This window comes from Balaenoptera physalus (assembly GCF_965194825.1).
Source record: "Balaenoptera physalus genome assembly, chromosome: 1".
Classification (NCBI taxonomy): domain Eukaryota; kingdom Metazoa; phylum Chordata; class Mammalia; order Artiodactyla; family Balaenopteridae; genus Balaenoptera; species Balaenoptera physalus.
In genome coordinates this window covers 140,521,769-140,540,014 of record NC_138882.1, presented here as the reverse complement: position 1 = coordinate 140,540,014, position 18,246 = coordinate 140,521,769, and the positions used below count along the sequence as shown (strand labels likewise).

Genomic DNA, 18,246 nt, shown 5'->3' with positions numbered 1-18,246 from the left:
GGCCATGTGAGTATAAACAGTGGAGCTAGGATTTGAACCACGTCTATTTAGATTTAAAACCCATGCTTTTAAACCACTCTGCTCTATTGCCTCATCCAACAAACACTTCAAAAAGAAGCTCCAAATTGCAAGAAAAATTACTCTATTTCACGGAACCAGAGGGCTAAATTCAATTCTTGGCATAATCGCTATTAGTTAGTTATGACCTTGGGCAAGCTTCTTAACTTGTCTGTGCCTCTGTGTTCATCTACAAAATAGGGAAAATGGTACTATCTCTCACAGATTTGTTTTAAGGAATAAATGAGTTAATACATGTAAAATGCTTAGAGAAGGACTTGGTACATGGTGAGCACTTGGTACATGTCTGCTGTTATTACTATATTATTACATATTGTATATGTTGTTATTATATATCTGTTTCCCTACAGAACTCAATAAATATTTATTTTAGATCTACTGCTACATGGATACAATAAAAGATGAATGATACATGGTCTCTAGCCCATGAAATAAACTCAGCTGACAGGGGTGATGAACATGCAAAGAGATAATCCCAACAGAATACATGGAACACACCATGTGACACAGGATGTTCTGTTCTGATCAGCCACCTATCAGCACTTACATTTGGTTTCTGCCTCCACTGGATTCCAAGATTTCCGGTCACCATCACTTCATAGCAGAGAATGTTTCCATTATCATTCGGATGGAACCGATTCATCTCATTTTCTGATGAAATCAGTAGCATGGAAGTCTCAAATATTTCAGCACCATAATGTTTTGTCAAAGTTTCCAAGGTAGCCAGGTATTTCACCTTCAGGTCGTGTGTGGACACACTGCTGTCACAAATGGTCTTGTTGTTAAACTCCTTTAGGAAGTCCTTGAAAACGTTATTTATCCGCATCCTGGTGAGAAGGTTCCTCTGTCTGATGGACTTATTCAATGTTTCTGGAATATATCGCTTGTAGCTGAAACAAAGTAAAAAAAAAAAAAAAAATGTCTCTTTTTCATGTATAGGTTAGCAGAATAGTGCAGAAACAAACCTAAGTCTATAAATCTTCCTTCTCTGTGTTGCCAAATGAGAAAGAAGGGTCTACTCCCAGAGGGTCTTAGATGGAGTAAAACTCTGAGGATGATAATCGTAAGGAGATCGAGGTGAACAGGGACTAAAAGAAAAAAGTACATGCTCCACAGATTTTACTGAAATGGGAATTCCTACAGGAATCATCAGATTTTCTGGGTCACAAAGGCAGGCAGCAAAATGCACTTATCTGTGTTTTTGTTTGCTAGTGTCACTGTTCCTGTGCACACTGGTGTTCACATAAACACACTGTTACTAAGATTCAGCATCAGTTAGAAAGCCGTCTGGAAGGTGTCAAGAGTAACGGAAGATGTTTTGTATGTTCTACTTGCCTATCTATTTTACAGTTTTTCTATAAAGATCAAAAACTATTTTTACAAGAAATGGGAAAAAACCCATAAAAGCTAATTAAATACAAAAGACTTAGTGTTTGCCATGTGCAAATGTCTCAGATATATTAAATGGATCAACAAGTAAACTGAACGATTAGTTACCCATCCAGGTGCTAATGAGAGAGTATCTATGACTAACAGAATCTCCGCAAACGGATATACTGCTAGAACAGGAGCCAGCTTTAAGAAGAGTATGAACACCAAAGAAAAAGAGAACAAGTCCACTGGGGGTCAAAGTGGGGAGACCCGTCGGCCTGTCACTCCCAGGCCTGAAAAAACACCTGGCACAGGGAAATCCCTGCTGCACAGATGTTTTCACAACCGTGGAAAACTGTGGAGTTTGAAATTTATCCCCAACAAATATTGTAATTTTTTTAGATTAATGTAATAGAGAGGAAAATCAGAGGAGAGTTATCATTTTTTACTTTAGCCTCATGAAAAAATAAAGAGGAGGTGCCCAGAGCAAAAGCCACAGAACACAGAGAAAGTAGCAGAACAGCGTATGTCTAATCAGTCCCTGCATTTCTGAGGAGCAACTTGTGATCTGCTCCAGACTCTGGTCAAGGGCAAGGAGATACAAGAAGTAACCTTATGAGAAGATACATGCCACCTATCACAAATAACACCGCTATAAATAATTCCCTCTTCAAAATGAGACTGTCTTATGACAATCACAATAGCTCACTGATTTAAAAATTGTATTTCCAGACTTCCCTGGTGGTCCAGTGGTTAAGAGTCTGCACTTCCACTGCAGGGGGCACAGGTTTGATCCCTGGTTGGGGAACCAAGATCCGCACAGTGCGGCCAAAAAAAAATAAAAAATAAAAATCATATTTCATAGATGAGTGGGAGTTACGCAGATTCAACAATCCTTCACAAAGACTTGATCACAAATGATAATTTTAAGTAAATACAGTTTTCTTAAGGTAACAGTTGATCGTGCTTCACATCGGAATTAACGGCTCTCTAGTGAACTAGTTCTGGCTGGGAACGATAGCAGTTGCCTGTAGAGCTATAATCAGAAGGATTTTAGGACAGATCCAGCACAAAAGGAAAAAGTTCAGTGATAGATGGCAATGCCCAGCATGGGCAGAGAGGAAGGGGAAGGGCATGCAGGCCACTAATTTGACTGGCACCGCAGCTCAGAACTGTCACCCTAGTACAAATTTCTGAGGTCAACAGCCAACATTCAAAATCAGGACACAGTTGTAACTGTGTTACCTTTCATAAATATTCTAAAAAAGAGCTGCGCTCTGCAGAGAGCGGTAGTCAGCCAAGAGCTGGCAGTAGTTAAGCTGAGATGTATGAAAACATACAAAAATAACACCATCCCCACAATCAAGTCTTTAGCCAGCAGGAAGGTTTACCTGATGTCCTTGGGAAGTTCTGGCAACTGCATCTTCTTCATCATGGCATAGTGGGAGATGGCCAGGACGGCCATTCCCAGACACTCGTTCTCAATATCATGCCCATCCTGCTCCGTCTTGGGGTCTCGAATGGGAGCCAGGCATTTGACCAAATCATACTGTCCCTTTGGAGCAGAGGTGAGAAGAAAGGAACCACCACTTAAGTTTCAAAGAGTCCACCCATGTTTCTGATCTTGAGAGGAAGGTTCACCATACAGGGAGGTGCTACCCAATAAGCAGTACAGCAATGAGACTAACGAGATTTAGAGTTTCTCTGGCACCAAAGCTCTTTCTCAACAGCTGGGCATGAAGGGGCTTGGGAAAGGTCTCCCCAGGTTAATTCATTCGTTTAATAAACACTCACTGAGCACTATGCTGGGTGCTGGTGAACGGTATGAACACATGAAGCCCCTCTGTGGGGCTCCCATGTAAGTGATGATGAAAAGCAGCATGTACTAGGCTTGGGCTGCACCAGGGCATGGGACGTGACAGCTGTCTGGGGTTTGATTATTTGTTAACTCCACAACGAACCGGTGTATAAATGACAGAGCACCACACACCCTTCTGGTGTAGATTTACAGAAAGGAGAAGGAATCCAGATTCTACACTGCATCATTACCACACGTAAGTTTTTTCAACATCTGCTGTTCAAGTTTCCGGTAGTGAAATGTATCACCAAAATACACCCCCTCACTCATTGAGGCACGCCACATTCCACGAGCCAATGAAGGCTGCTAGGTCCCCTTTATTAAGCCCTAACCTGAGTGCTAGGCACTGTGCGAGGTTCCTCTCATTTACTATTTCACTTAATCTTTACAACAGCCCTATGAGGGGGATGCTAACATCATCATCTCTGCCTAACAGCTGAGAAATCTAAGGCACCAAAAGGTTAAATAACTTCATTCACTCACTTGGTAATCATTGATTAACAAGAACCAATTACGGGCCAGATGTTATTCTAGGTGCTAGGGATACAGCAGTAAACCAAACCACATCGCGGACCCTACGGAGGTTTCCAGGAAAGAAAGAAGAACAAACAAACAGAAATATATAAACTCAAGTAGTTACCAAAACCAAAGTCAAGTAGAAAGACAGAATACTGTGGGAGCTGGGGACCTAGTGAGTGGTGGGGTAGAGGGTCAGACCAGATGTGACTGCAGGGCTACGGCTCTGCAACACTGTGCTACAGTCACACTCAGTCTTTACTCACCGACTGGAAGTGTACAGAGCTCTTAGGATTGGGACCTCGTTAGCCTTTCTCCAGCTCGAAAAGAGGCAGACATGAAGTATGGGGGTGGTGTTCCTACATAAGGAAGACACTCACTTTCCCTGAATCAACTTTAGTTTAGTGGGTTTTGGACGGAGGGTTCTCACTGCTGCAGTTCCCCCTTTTCCCCAAGATAAGACTTCTTGTTTCTCTCAGTAAGAAAAGGACACTGACCTCTTCTACAAACTACCAAGGACCAACAACAATCATCTCCACCAGCAATGTGTGAAGAGGAGAACAAAATCTGAAACTATTTTGTCTGGCTGTGATTTTCTGTCAACATCACTGTACAACTACCTTAAGTAACTCATTCCTGAAGCTCTGAAAAGTCAGGTTCTAATATAATACTTACTCTTGAAGTATGGTGCCCTCTTTTTTTACACTTCCTCTCCCAAAAAAGTAAAAGAATCAATCTCAGAAATGAATATATGTAAAACTGGGAGGCTGAATTCAAAAAGACCCATCTGAAAATGGCCAGTTCACTTATTTTTTCCACACAGTTATCTGCCCAGGGCTGTGCCCTGTCCCATTTCTCTACTGTCTCTGAGGCCAGTCCTCAGGTATATTATGGAACGTGGATAGTGTGCAATCACAACTAAAGCTGTACGAGAGAATACAACTGTGACACATAACCCACACGTGTAAAAGTATATCCTAAGGAAATAATAAACAGAACACATATTTAGACGTATGTATGAGGCTGTTTTGTAACAGTGATAGCGTAACAGGGGAAAAAAATCAAGAAAAACCAAAACTGTTCAGAAACAAGGATTAGTTAAATAAAGGCTGACTTTTCCTCTGGATTCCAGTCTGACACTCGATTTCCTACCCGAAATCTCCTCTTGTGTATCTCACAGGTATCTTCAGAAGAGAGCTCCTAATTTCCACCTCTTCTCCAACCTGCTGCTCCCAGTCTTCCCTATGCAGGGAATCACTCCGTTATCTATCAAACACTGCCCAAAATAAATCTCAAAATTCTCTTCGATTCTTCAAATATCCTCACCTTCCACATCCAACTCATAAGCGAATCATATCAAATCCATCTCCAAAATTAATCGCAGATCCACCCATTTTTCTCCAACTCTACTGCCACTACACTGGTGCTACTGGCATCTAAGGAGAGGAGGCCAGGGGTGTGGATAAATATTCCACAATCCCTTACAACAAAGAATTAACCAGCCCAAAATGTCAGCAGTGCTGCTTCTGAAAAGCTTTGCTCTACTCTGAAGAAATACTTTCCCCACTCCTCCCTTAGAACTGCAGACACTTTTTTACTCTTCAAAGTTCAGTATAAATGCCACCTCTTTAGAGGGACCTTCTCTGATCACACTATTTAAATCAGGTCCCCATTCAAACCTCCCTCCCCATATTCTCTGTGACAAAGGCCTTTTTCTTCATAGCACTTTTCACAATTTCTTGTGTATTATCTATGTATCATTTTATCTGCTTGTTTTGTTCGTCCAGCTCGACTATATGTCTGGTGCTTGCAGAGACCATGTCTGTCTTGTTCACCACAGTTTCTGCAGCGCCTTAGCAAAAAGTACACAGACACTCAGAATAAGATATTTTCAAAAACTACACAGTGCATAATACATATTTGCATGATAAAATCAGGAAGCACATAAACAAAAATGTTAGTTATCTCAGGGTAATGTAATTTAGGTGACTTTAACTTCCCTTTCTGGCTTTTTTCTAGTGTCTTATCATTCTACCCTGCCACCACTGTGACTCAGAGTGGCCACCTCCTTCCTCTCTGTGACTGCTGAGAAGTACCTTCGTGATTAGCCTTGCTGAACTACACCTTCCCTCACTTATAGCTCCCCTCTGCTCTCTGCACAGGAGGCACCGTAGACACGAACTGAAATGGTAGGAGGGGGGAAAAAGAAAGGAATGGGGAAGAAGTAAAGCCCAAAAAGCCCACAAGTGGGATAACCAGCCTGTTGGATGCTGAACTGCCTTCCGCCTCCTCACCTGGGGCAAGTCCAGGGTTGGTGAGAACTACCCATGGAACAGGCCATAAAGCATCTTAGCTGCCGCCACCACGGTCGGCTGCGCCAGGGAATCTGACCCCTACCATGTCTTACCCACCCCGCAAACTCCAGGCTCTCCTGGGCCCAACATCTGACCTGAGCAAACAGATACTCCAATGAGCTGGCGTCAAGGAGAGGGGTTGCATCTGGAACTTTTTTTTTCTCGTAGCTGTTCTTCTGCTTCTTTGGAGAATGTCGCCATACTGACTGTTCGTTATCATTGGTCCCGTGCCAGTTGGTGAAATAGAACCTGGAAGGCAGGAAGATGAATGTTAACTGTGGGAAAGGGGACCTTGGCATGCGTGGGAGAGGTGTCCTGGTTCTACCCAGAGCGATCAGTGCCAGAGGTTAAACTTCCCTGAGAAGTAAACAGACAGACCTTTCATCTGTGTAGCGCTTCACTGTCTATAAGGTCCTTTTCTTTTCATTCTTACAAGCACTCTGTGAAGAGCATACTGCCAGAACCTCATCTATGACTCAGGGAGATAAAGTGACTTCCTTAAAATCACAAAGGAATTTCCACTCCGTCTTCCTAGATAGCAAAACACTGCTGTCTAGAACTAGATGCTAGTCCAGCAACTCCCTCCACCGTTAGTAACGCCAGCCTGCCTTGAATCCAAGACCTATTTCACAGTTTAACATTTCTGAAATCTAGTTTCATCATACAGTCAAGACATACAGTTAATGTAGCAGTCTTTCCTAATTCTCAGATGGCTGTTACTGACACTTTTTAATCTTACAATGAACAAAGTTTTAAAACAGAAGAAATATACAAACACTGCTACAAGCATCAGCTGCAGTGCCCTGAACTAATAAATGCTTTATATACATTATGCTATTTAATGCTTACAGCAACTGTACAAGGTATGTTTCATTGTTTCCATTTTATAGATGAGGAAAACTGAGGTTCCGAGAAGCTAGGTCACCTAAGACCACAAGCCTGTTCTCTCCACTACTACTTTCCTCTGCCACCTGTAAGAGAAACACAATGAGTTCTGGAATGCGTGAAAGTGACTGAGCCAAGCTGATCCAGGCCAGCTCTAGGCTACAGACTCAGAGGGTACCTGGGCGTCTCTCCCTTGACATGCCCATGTGCTGATGAAAAACCACCACGGCATGGAGAAGGAACATATAAAACCTCCCAAAAAGGAGCTGCCGTTAAACTCAGATATGTCAGTGAGCTATATTTGCAGAGCCTAGGGCATGCCAGGTCCTGGGCCAGGCTCTGAAACACAAGGGGTTCTCAGGCACAGTCCCCGCCTGCTGTGAATTCCGTCTATAGGCAATCAGTTAAATCCAGGGGGCACATCTCATAAATAGGGCTACACTGTGACTTTCATGGACCCCCCACAGTTTTCCTTTCCTCCGTAAAAAGAAATATTAAAGTTATATTTTACAACTATGTTGGTATAAAGATGAATATAATCCAGGCTGGATTATTTTTTTTCCTGATTTTAATAAAATTAAAACACTTCTGTGGACCCCTAATAACATCATGAGCCCAAGGCATTGTGTCTCATAGATAAGTTTTTCTTGAACATGAGTGTCTCAGATACGGTGCCAAAGGAGTACCAAGGAGGAAGAAGTTGTTGCCTCTGCCAGGGGATGTGGCAGGGAAGGGTAAAGGGTGGGGGAAGGGAGTTGGGACTAGGATAAATAAATACCAGGCTATGGAGTCTGGACCATACACAGAAGGCAGAGGAAAGACTGAGACAAACTGATGTGAGGCAGGATCCCACTAGAAGAGAGCCCCACAGAAAATGGACTAAAATGAGAGAGGCCAAGAGACAAGCAGGCGCCTAAGACAGCAGCCTGGGCAACGCTGTGAGGTTTGTGGGGTCAGAGGCCTCAGTGCCTTGCTCATCGCTAAATCCCCAGCGCCTGGCATATAACAGGTGCTTAATACACGCTTGCTGGATGCAGAAACAGCAAACGAATGACCTAACTCAAGAAGTAGCAATTAAAATGGAAACGATGGATAAGAAGTTACTTTAAAGGTAAAAATCAACATTTTACAACTTTCAAGTGATTCTATACAGTCCATCTTCCACATAACTCACGGAAATGACTGATAATTTGATTGTGGCCTTTGGCATCTCTCTCTCAGACAGAAAGAGCCACGTATCCACAGAGTCCACATGCAGCATGAACCACAGCTGCAGGACTGTCCCCGTACCTTCCCACAGGAGAGTAGAAGCCTGAGGCTCTCAGCTGACAAAGAGGCCAGCATTCATGCTGCCCCCAGGCTGAGGTGCCTGCTCTTCAAGGGCAGAACAGAGCAAGGCGGGGAGGACTCCTCCAGGATCGGCTGCCCTGGGCAGGCAGAAAGTAAGAGGTGAACCAGCCCTACCAGCTGAGCAGATACAGGAAATCTGACACTGGAGCAGAAAAAGATGGACAAGGCCATGGCCAACTCCTCTGACTGCTGAGGGAAATCCAAAATGGAGAGTTCTCTTCATTCATACAATAATCTAGTGATCTACTATAAGTTCCAGGGGGTCTTCCTGGGAGGAGACAGGTGAGAGGGTCTAAATGGGACGATTAAGAGAGTAGCTAAGAGCTTCTGAGTGCTAATCGTGTGCCAGGCACTCCATATACAAAGGTTCAAAGTGAGGCTCTGACAGAGGGGCACGCAGGACAGGTAAATTCTGTTTGAGAGTGGAGGAAGGTGGTAATGAGAGAATGAGAATTATGTATGGTATGGAAGCTTACCTGGGATGAGGGGGGAAAGGATTCAAGGATGGAGGAAGTTGTCTGAAAGAGCAACACTGAAGACAGATTTTCCCTGAACCAGTTGGAGCCATGGATCTCCCACACCCCGCTGAGTCTCTATGATAAAGAGCCAAGGGCCCACCATACTCCCTCGGGGCTGAACGAGGACATTTTCTGAGGTTGCTGTCTGAGCCCTGCGAGACCAGCCTTGCCTTGGAAGCCTTTTGGTAAGATGTTCAGACAAGATAAGGCAATGTGCAGCTTCTCCACCACAGAAAGGCTGAAGGGAGCCTAAAACAAGGCTGGATCTCTGGAAATTGCCTATAGTCAAAGGCTGACAGCTCTCTATTTAATAAGACAATAAAAAGAAAAAAACCTTTGGATCAGTTAACTGCCAAAATCAACATCTTCCATAAGCAACAAGGATATATTGTATAGCACAGGGAAATATAGCCATTATTTTGTAATAACTTTAAGTGGAATATAACCTACAAAAGTATTGAATCACTATGTTGTACATATGAAACTAATATTGTAAATCCACTATACTTCAAGAAAAATAAATAAATAAATGTAACAACAGGGAATGTTTCAAGGAAAAAAAAAAAAATCAACATCTTCCTAATCGCTAATAAGACAAAACTAGTAAGTACACTGAAGACAGAAATTGTGCGCTCCTTTCAAAATTAATTATTAAACTTGGGCCAATTTCTGATATTACAACATGCTAAAGGAAAAAAATTAAGAATGATCTAAATAAATGTAGTATGATAGCTGCTGATATTCCTTTGCAGAATGATGTGGAAGAACACGGAAGGAAGGAAGGAAGGAGGGAGGGAGAGATTATCCCCCTTATTGGCGGGATAGACAGACCTGCCAATAAGAGATATGCCTTCCTTGCAAGTTTTTGAGAAAATTATATTACAGATGATTACATATTCTAAGTTTATGTACAGCTATTATATACAACGAATTCTCTTTAGGTTTCTATAGAACTTTACTAATGGATAGTAAAATTCATTTAGATGAAAAGGCAAGAAAACGTTTTTTACTTAAAAAGGAATAAAGAATATGCTTGTCTTATATTAAGATACATTACAAAACAATAGCTATCAAAATTACCTAAAGGCAGAAAACTATAATTAAAGTACAGGAACACAGAGCTGGGATTCCGCTGAAACAGTCACCAACATCTATTTTCATATTACACCTTCTTCAGTGGGGAGATGATGAGGTTTCAAAATTATGTAGTTGGTTGTAATGCAAATGCTTTAGCTTAGGGTGGGATCTTTTTTTCCAAGTTCAAAGAGCTTGTGGTAACAAAGCAATATCCTGTTGAAGCCCAATGTCAGGTACAAAGTCAAGGTGCCAAAAATGAGGCAGCCATGCACTTCCTGGCAGCTAACATAAACAGGGAGCTGGCAAAGACAGTTTTTAATCATGAGGCAGTCACAGGACCAGCAAAGACTAAGGCCTCAAAGAGGGTTCTAATGCTAACAAGACGATTCACTATGTGTGTAACTGTGAGTAACTCACTTCTCTTTTTTGGACATCAGTTTCCCCCTAAAAAATTGGAAGAATTGAATCAGGCAAACTCAGGTCTCTTCCAAGTCCCAGATTCTACCATTCTAGATTCCGAGCCAAGTGGAAAACCCTAGAGGGAAAGATCTAGAACTCAATGACATGCCTCACTTCCTAGACTTCGAGCTGCAAATACATGTTTCAATGCTGGGTCACATAGCCAAGCCCCAGGCCACAGAAAGCTAGATTACACTCTGAAAAACAAATCCAAATATAGTCGGAAGGCTCAGCTGGGTGGGGTGAACATTTCCCTAAATCTGGGGCGTGAAATCTCACATGACACACACCTCTCCTCTTAAGGTGAGACTGTGGGTGAGTACAGAGAGAAGAGGAAAGTCAGCCCCAGGATGATTATCAAAGAACGTAGATCTGGTTCAGCTTCCGCTGAGAAAAACACCCGGGCCGTTGTGGAATGGTGACAACTCTACTGACTCCCCAGAGTAAACAGCAGCTAAGATACTGAGGGCCTCTGAGATCTCCAGGGCTTTTCCAGCATGAGCCGGCATTCCATTAGCATCTGAGCTAACCCACTGACTTAATCACATCTATGTACGTTAAGATTCTTTTCAGATAGGATTCACCCTATTTATAAGCTCCTCTGCTAAATACACGTGTGAAAGTATGCTTAACTAGTATCTAACAAACATACTTTCAATTCTAGGTACAGAACAAACACGCTTATAAACTCAAGAGACTACAGCGGTGAAGTACTGACTGCCTGTGCCACCTTGGGAGACTACGTGACATTTAACAAAGTCTATAATATGGGAGAAGAGGCAAGTAAGTACCCACCAGCAGAAAAATTACAGCCCCACTAGACAAAAATCCTCAGGCAGTGGATGAAAACATTCACCTCTTTAGAACAAGACCAAGCTAGGATTTCTAGGTTTCTACATCAGGCACTGTTTCTCAAGCTCTCTAGCTGCAACTTTTAGTAAGAAACATATTTTATTACATCATGACCTAGTACATACAGACAGATTATATATCTCAAACTGAAGTTCTAAAAAACAATATTCTTAGGATATGTATATATACTGATATTATCTATCCTCATCTATTTCTCTCTTTAAAAAAAAAATCCTGGTCATAACTCACTAAATTAAACTCATATCCATGATTCACTGAATGAAAAACTCTGCTGCAGGATATTAATTCTATTCAAAATACCCTCTGCATCATAATGATTTCTTTTCTAAAATATGGCAGAGAAGGTGGTCAAACTCACCTTGAACTGTTTTCCAAATACTGAAGAAGGCCTTTCTCATAACAAGCAAATACAAAACTTACAAATTATAAAAGTGACTACAGTACTTCTTGGTAAGTGACTCCGGGCTCCAGGCTAACCGTCGCCCATCCCTGCATGAGGGAGCCCGGCAGGCACCCGTACCTCATCCGGTAGTGGAGCCGGAGTGACACCTTGTCGTCGACGGTGATGGTGCGATTCGGAGCATACCAGAGCTTGGTGTTCTCATCATACAGGGCAAAGAGGTTGTGACACAGAGGAGATATACCTGGGGAAAAGTAAAGAACACATCAGAAAATTAAAGATAGATAAATCTGGCCATCTGTTTCCAAAGCACAACATACACAAAGACCAGAAACTGTCTTATCCAAAAAGAATCTAGGTCATATTCGCATCCTCTTAGGGCCAAATACCAAATACAACTTCCAACCATGTTCCATCAGGCAGTTTTAAACAAAATAATAAAAAATTATGGCTCCCCAGGAATATATACTATAGCTCCTGGCAAACCAGGTTAAAACCATTTAAAAATAAAAGTCTAATAATATTTCTCATTACAGTGTCTATGACAGAGTCTTACCAAATCCTGCTTCAAAGAAAAAAAGGCCATCTGAGACGTTCCCAGATACCACCTGATGTGCACCTTGTTAATCACAGTGAGAAACATTCCTAGAGTTTGAGAAATCCCTAATCTGTCTCCTACAGAAAATGTTTAAACAGTTCTAACACACTGTGATTACACATTAAACATGCGAACAAGTTCCGGGCAGTAGCACATGAAATGTGTGTTAGAATAAATAACCAAAGTGATTTCTATCAGTGATTAAAATCTATTGCCATTAATAACAATATACTTCTTAAGTACTCTGTATGGTTATCAAAAATATTTTTTATTGGTAGCCAACTAGCAAGAACATATATGCTTACAAAAGGTGGTCCAACAGTGCTCCCTTGCCTCCCTACCTGACTAACCGCCTCCTTTGATACAAGAATGTTCGAAAAGGTAAGGGAGATGATGAAGCCAGGAAAGTACCTTTCCACTCACTTCTGAGCCCATGATTAAAATTACACAGACCTGTAATCTAAAAGTGTCGGGGGAGATAGGAGAACGATCGCAAGTAATCAATCATTGCTGATATTTTCATGTGTGGTCAGGCCTCAAACTAAGATACAATGAACTTAAAAGCAAAAAAACGTGGGAGAACATGAGGTAGCTGGCAACTCAGACATCTGAAGTGAGACTGACACTGACTGGGACCCCCGCTGGCCCTGCCCACCTAGGCAGGGACTCTCTCCAATGCACACACTAAGTTAAGAAGTTACAGCTTTCTTGGCATCTCCATGCCTCTGCTGAATTCCTCAACTGCTGCTTCTCAAGATATTTGGGAGTTACCCCTTCAGAGTTACACTCCTCCATGTAACAGAGAAGATGGAGCTAAATTTCAAAGAGCATTTTCCCTTGGGAAAAATGGCAAATGGCTTTTGGATCCAGTATTATCAGGACTATGTTTCACGTAAACAATAGGTTTTCATTCATAAATTGGCTTCTGTGGACTGGACTAGAAATCTAGCTTTTCTTTATACATATCCATATTTGAATGTGAAACATACATATTTGAAGAATAATTTATCTATAATCATGGATAGGTCTATAATTCTACCACAGGTCTGATTCAAACAATATTACTACTTAAAAATAGGAAGATGAAAGATACCTTTCATATAGAAGTACTGAAAAATAGTAACAATACTAACATTTACTGAGGGCTTAGTATCGGGCATCAGGCTAACACGCATCTATTACCTTTCAATTCTCCTAACACTTAACGTGGTTAAGTATTATTTTTGCCATGTTACAGGTAAAGAAACTCTGAGATTTAGTCTGATTCAGGGTTACTCAACTAGTAAAATCCAGGGCTGGCATTCAAACCTAGATAGAGGTACTGAGGGGGTAAATAATGAGAGCTAAAAGAACAAAAATTTACCATATATTGGTGAAAAATGAGGAAGTATACAGATCCCAAAGCATCATGTACTATAATAATAATAGCTACAAGAATCTGTGGTATTCTGTATTCATCTATTTTTAAAATTTATTAATTTTTGCAACAATCCCCTGAGTTGGTTACAAAAGGTAATACTCATTCTCTACAGACTGGGCTTAAAAACTGATGCCCCAAATTGACCCTGAGCCCAAGAGTAACAGGATACAGGGGCTGTGTCTGTCTTCAGATTCACAGGCTCTCCCCTCTCATCTCCTTTAGCAGCAATTCCTCTATCTCTCACTAACTGCAGCCCAACAATTCTGTACAAATGCTCCTTGCTAACAAACTAAGGTTTATACTTGCTACGCTGATGGCAAGAAGCTTGGCCAAGAGAATAAACACTATAAACCAAATCTCAAGGTAAAGGGGAAAAAATGCCTTAGAAACACCAATTTACATCTAGTTGTTTTGCTAATTACAAATACTTTTAAAGCTGCTGTCCAAAGCTGGTTCCTTACATACTCTGCTATCTAGTCAAAGTAACCCTAAAATATTAATGCATTTTCCCCATAATAATCTGTAACTCAGCCAATTTTATCTAGTGTTATGTTTAGTCAGTAAGGATCTACTACATTCTTCCCTATAGCACCAACCTCTCCCCTTTTATTGGAACTCTTGTATTTAAAGCATTTTAAGCAGAAAGACATATCAGGAAGAAAATGGGTTTTCTAGACAAGCTGTATTACAAACAAGGTAGCTGACTCTTGAAACAACCATACTATCCCCGCAGAGTTGTTCTGAGGACTAAAGATGATATAAGTAAAGCATGGATCAGACTATCTGCCATCATGGCTAGTTAATTTATCATCATGAAATGAGTTGATTTTTTAAAAACAGCTTTACTGAGATGTAATTTACATACCATAAAGTTCACCCATTTTAAGTGTACAGTTCAATGAATTTTAGTATATTTACAGAGTTGTATAACCACCACCACGATCTAAGTGGATTAGATCTTCAGTTTCTATGAATTAACTTTACCTGTCATTTAAAAGCAGGTAGGCAAAAATTGCCAATGACTCCAAGTTTAAAGGATAATGAAGGGCTTTATTTTGTTAGTCAGTTTGGTTTCCTAGCGTCTAAGGGCAATAAACTAACTTTAGTAAGACAAGGCTCACTTTAAAAAAAAAAAAAAAAAAAGAAAGAAAGAAAGAAAAAGAAAAAATGATTGTCTTGTTCACAGGCTCACTGCCCTTCCTTTTCACAACTTGGCAATCTGACCAAGCCACAAAGTGACACTTAACTTCTCACTTCAACTTAGCGTCACGTTGCAGGGGCAGGGGGCAGGGAGGGGGGTGCCAGGCAATAAGGAGGCAGGTCATGGCAGCGTAAGGATAGACCACACTTTTCAGAAGTTTTAAACAATTAATATATTGAGAGATGGCACTTCTGAGCTTGTAACTTTGTGCCAGGTGTTTCACTCATTTAGTGCTGATATTATTCCAATTTCATAGATATAGGGGAAATCAGAAAACTGAGCATCATTCCCTGGTATCCCCGCAGCTCATTACTGACAGAGCAGGAATAAGCCACTTTGTAGTGAAGAAAGTGAAAAGTGACAGTCTCAGAATTAAATTCACTGGCCTAAGGTCAAATGCAAGTCAGCGGCAGAGGCAGGGCAGAACGAATGACTCCCAGAGCCCACACCTCTCTCCACTCAGTGGAGGTGCGGGGGCAGAGACACCGGGACCTGCTGGGCCCTGGGCAGCTGCCGGTACTCACAGCATTCCTGCGCCGCCCTGATGCACAGCTCCTCCGCTGTGTACTCTCCGCCGCCCAACCGGAGGGGCTCCCTATCCGACAGATAGAAGAGCACTTCCACCCCTGGCTCAGGGGCCTCCAGATTCACGTCAGTCTTCTTGGAGCTCCTCATTTTAGCACAGAAAGCCATGGCATTGCAGTCCTCTTTTATATTTAGATACTGTAGTAGAAGGAAAATGAGACTATGCGGTCATTCTATGTGCTAAAAGCACTAAGTGGTGAAAGAGTGTTTTGAAGGTAAGCAAGCAGAAAGATATGGTATTGGATAAGTACCTCCCCCTGCCCCTTCCCTCCCTGAAAATCAAATGTATCAGAGCTCACAGCAGGTGCAACCATGGGAAGTAATCAATTATGCACGCTCATGAATTATGGTTAAGACCATATTGTCAAAAATCAGAGTAATTTTAGACATGACCTGAATTTATTTTCTCTATTTGCACACAAGTTGTAGTTGAAAAATGTGCCTCATTCTGGAACCACTGATGTTAACATTATTAATATTCCTGTTACCTCTACTGGAATCATTTAACTTTTGAATAGACCTACTGGCACAAATTACACTGTCTTTTACTTTTATGTCTACCTCCCAGTAAACGGCAAGCTCAGGGAGGGCATTAACCATCCTTACCTATTTTCATGCCCCTAGAGCCTAGCCCAGGCTGGCTCTGAGACAGTACACACAAAAGGACTACCAATTCATGTTCATAAGCCACATGAATGGGTCATGAGAATTAATGAGTGGAGCCAGGTCCCTTCACCCCACGGAGAGGCAGGACGATGGGCAGCACTTTGTGGCACCAGAATGTGAGCGAGAAGTCTTGCTTTGAAAAGGTCAGAACCCACTGGTGAGAAGCTTGCAAATAAGTCACTCACCTGAGCCCCCTCAATGGGGAGAGCAACTAGGATCAAAGAGCCAACCTCAGCAACTGAGCTTTGGGCACGGTGAGAAAAGAGAGGGGAACTAGGTAAAGTCCTGCATGTTCTTTCTCCCCCTCACCCCAGCACCAATGGCCTCAAACCAATTTCCCTGACCCCAGGTTCCTACTTTCCTCTTGCCTACCAAGCCAACCTTCACTTAGCCCCCAAAGTAATGTCCCCCTAGCGCATCTCAGATCCTCTAAAGGCTCCCCATTAATCTAGAGACCAATCCTAAGCTCCTAACAGAGGCCCTCCATCACCTGGCCGGCTAGCCACACTGGCCTCATCTCATGTTATATCACTCTCGGCCTCTTACTGCAGGCTTGAAACTCACAAAGCTGCCATCTTCTTGTTACCCACCCCCGCCCCCAAGCTGTTTATCTCATTTTCCTGCCTTTGCTCATGCTAATTCCTCTACCAGGAGTGCCTTCCCACCTCATCCCTTTCATGGCAAACTTCAATTGCCTTTAGAACTCAGCTCAGACATTACCTCCTCCAGGAAGCCACCTCTGAACCTCCATCCCACCTCCTGAGTTAGATGTCCTCTCTCAAACTCACCACAATGCACTCACCACACTGAATTACGACCCTATTATTCACCTGTCTGTCCCTCTCTCACTCCCACGTGCTGAGTTCCTTAAGGACAGGGACTGTGTCATTCACATTTGTATCACCAGTGCCTAGCACGGAGCTTGCAGAATGACCCAAAACAAGTCACGGAGGGAGGGCCGCAGTCACAGTTCTCTTCACCAAATTCATGTGCTTGGTCCGTTAGCTGCCCTAGTGAGGTGAGATATTTACAGGAAGGACACGAACCAGATATGCCTCAATGCTACAGACCAAGAGGCATTTGGTTTTACTTGTTTAATCTCCAAAATAAATCTGAAGATCAAAATTTTCCAGAGACCAGGCTGAAAGATTAGCTCATAACTTACCTTAAGGTTCAGATCAACTATCAAGCACGAAAGTTTTAAAACCCAACACTGAGCCTCCAACTATACCCCAACAATGAAAAACAGAGATAGAAAACAAAGTAGCTAAAGTCTGCTTTATAATGTAAGAAAAAACCTTTGTCCTTAAGAGTCTAAACAGACATGGCAGGGGAAGAATTCAAAGATGGTGTTATACACTTTCACCCTACAGAAATAATCAGGCAAATATACATAATTATATATGTACAAGATGTGGCACCATTTGAAATAGAAAACAAAAATACAACATCCAACAGGAGAACACTCAGTAAACAAAATTAAGAATATCAACATAAGGGCTTCCCTGGTGGCGCAGTGGTTGAGAATCCACCTGTCAATGCAGGGGACACGGGTTTGAGCCCTGGTCTGGGAAGATCCCACATGCTGCGGAGCGGCTAAGGCCCGTGTGCCATAACTACTGAGCCTGCACTCTAGAGCCCGCAGGCCACAACTACTGAGCCCGTGCGCCACAACTACTGAAGCCTCTGCGCCTAGAGCCCATGCTCTGCAACAAGAGAAACCCCTTCAATGAGAAGCCCTTGCACCACAACGAAGAGTAGCCCCTGCTCGCCACAACTAGAGAAAAGCCCGTGTGCACCAATGAAGACCCAACGCAGCCAAAAATAAATAAAATAAATTTATAAAAGAAAAAAAAAAAAAGAATATCAACATAAAGGAATACTATGCAGCTGTTAAGGTGACATAAAACTATTTGACCCAACACTGAAAGATGTATATGACACACTGCAAAATGAAAAAAGCAAAACATGTATATTATGATCCTTCTGGTTATGCATTTGTACAATCTGGAAAAACAGACAATAAATTGTTAACAG

The 18,246-nt window shown here is 42.1% G+C and overlaps 1 protein-coding gene across 2 annotated transcripts in view; it reads right to left on the bottom strand.

The window, feature by feature from the left end:
• The window catches only part of JAK1 (Janus kinase 1), a 143,425-nt gene that overhangs the window by 33,488 nt on the left and 91,691 nt on the right, over positions 1-18,246 (bottom strand). The window contains exons 3-7 of one of the 2 annotated variants that reach the window (XM_082453359.1): positions 15,483-15,681; positions 11,860-11,983; positions 6,273-6,426; positions 2,841-3,004; positions 626-968 (exon numbers count right to left, since the gene is read on the bottom strand). In XM_082453359.1, coding sequence (XP_082309485.1) covers positions 626-968; positions 2,841-3,004; positions 6,273-6,426; positions 11,860-11,983; positions 15,483-15,681 — 984 coding nt within the window. The remainder of the gene's footprint in view (positions 1-625; positions 969-2,840; positions 3,005-6,272; positions 6,427-11,859; positions 11,984-15,482; positions 15,682-18,246) is intronic. The other variant, XM_082453360.1, reaches the window with a different exon arrangement.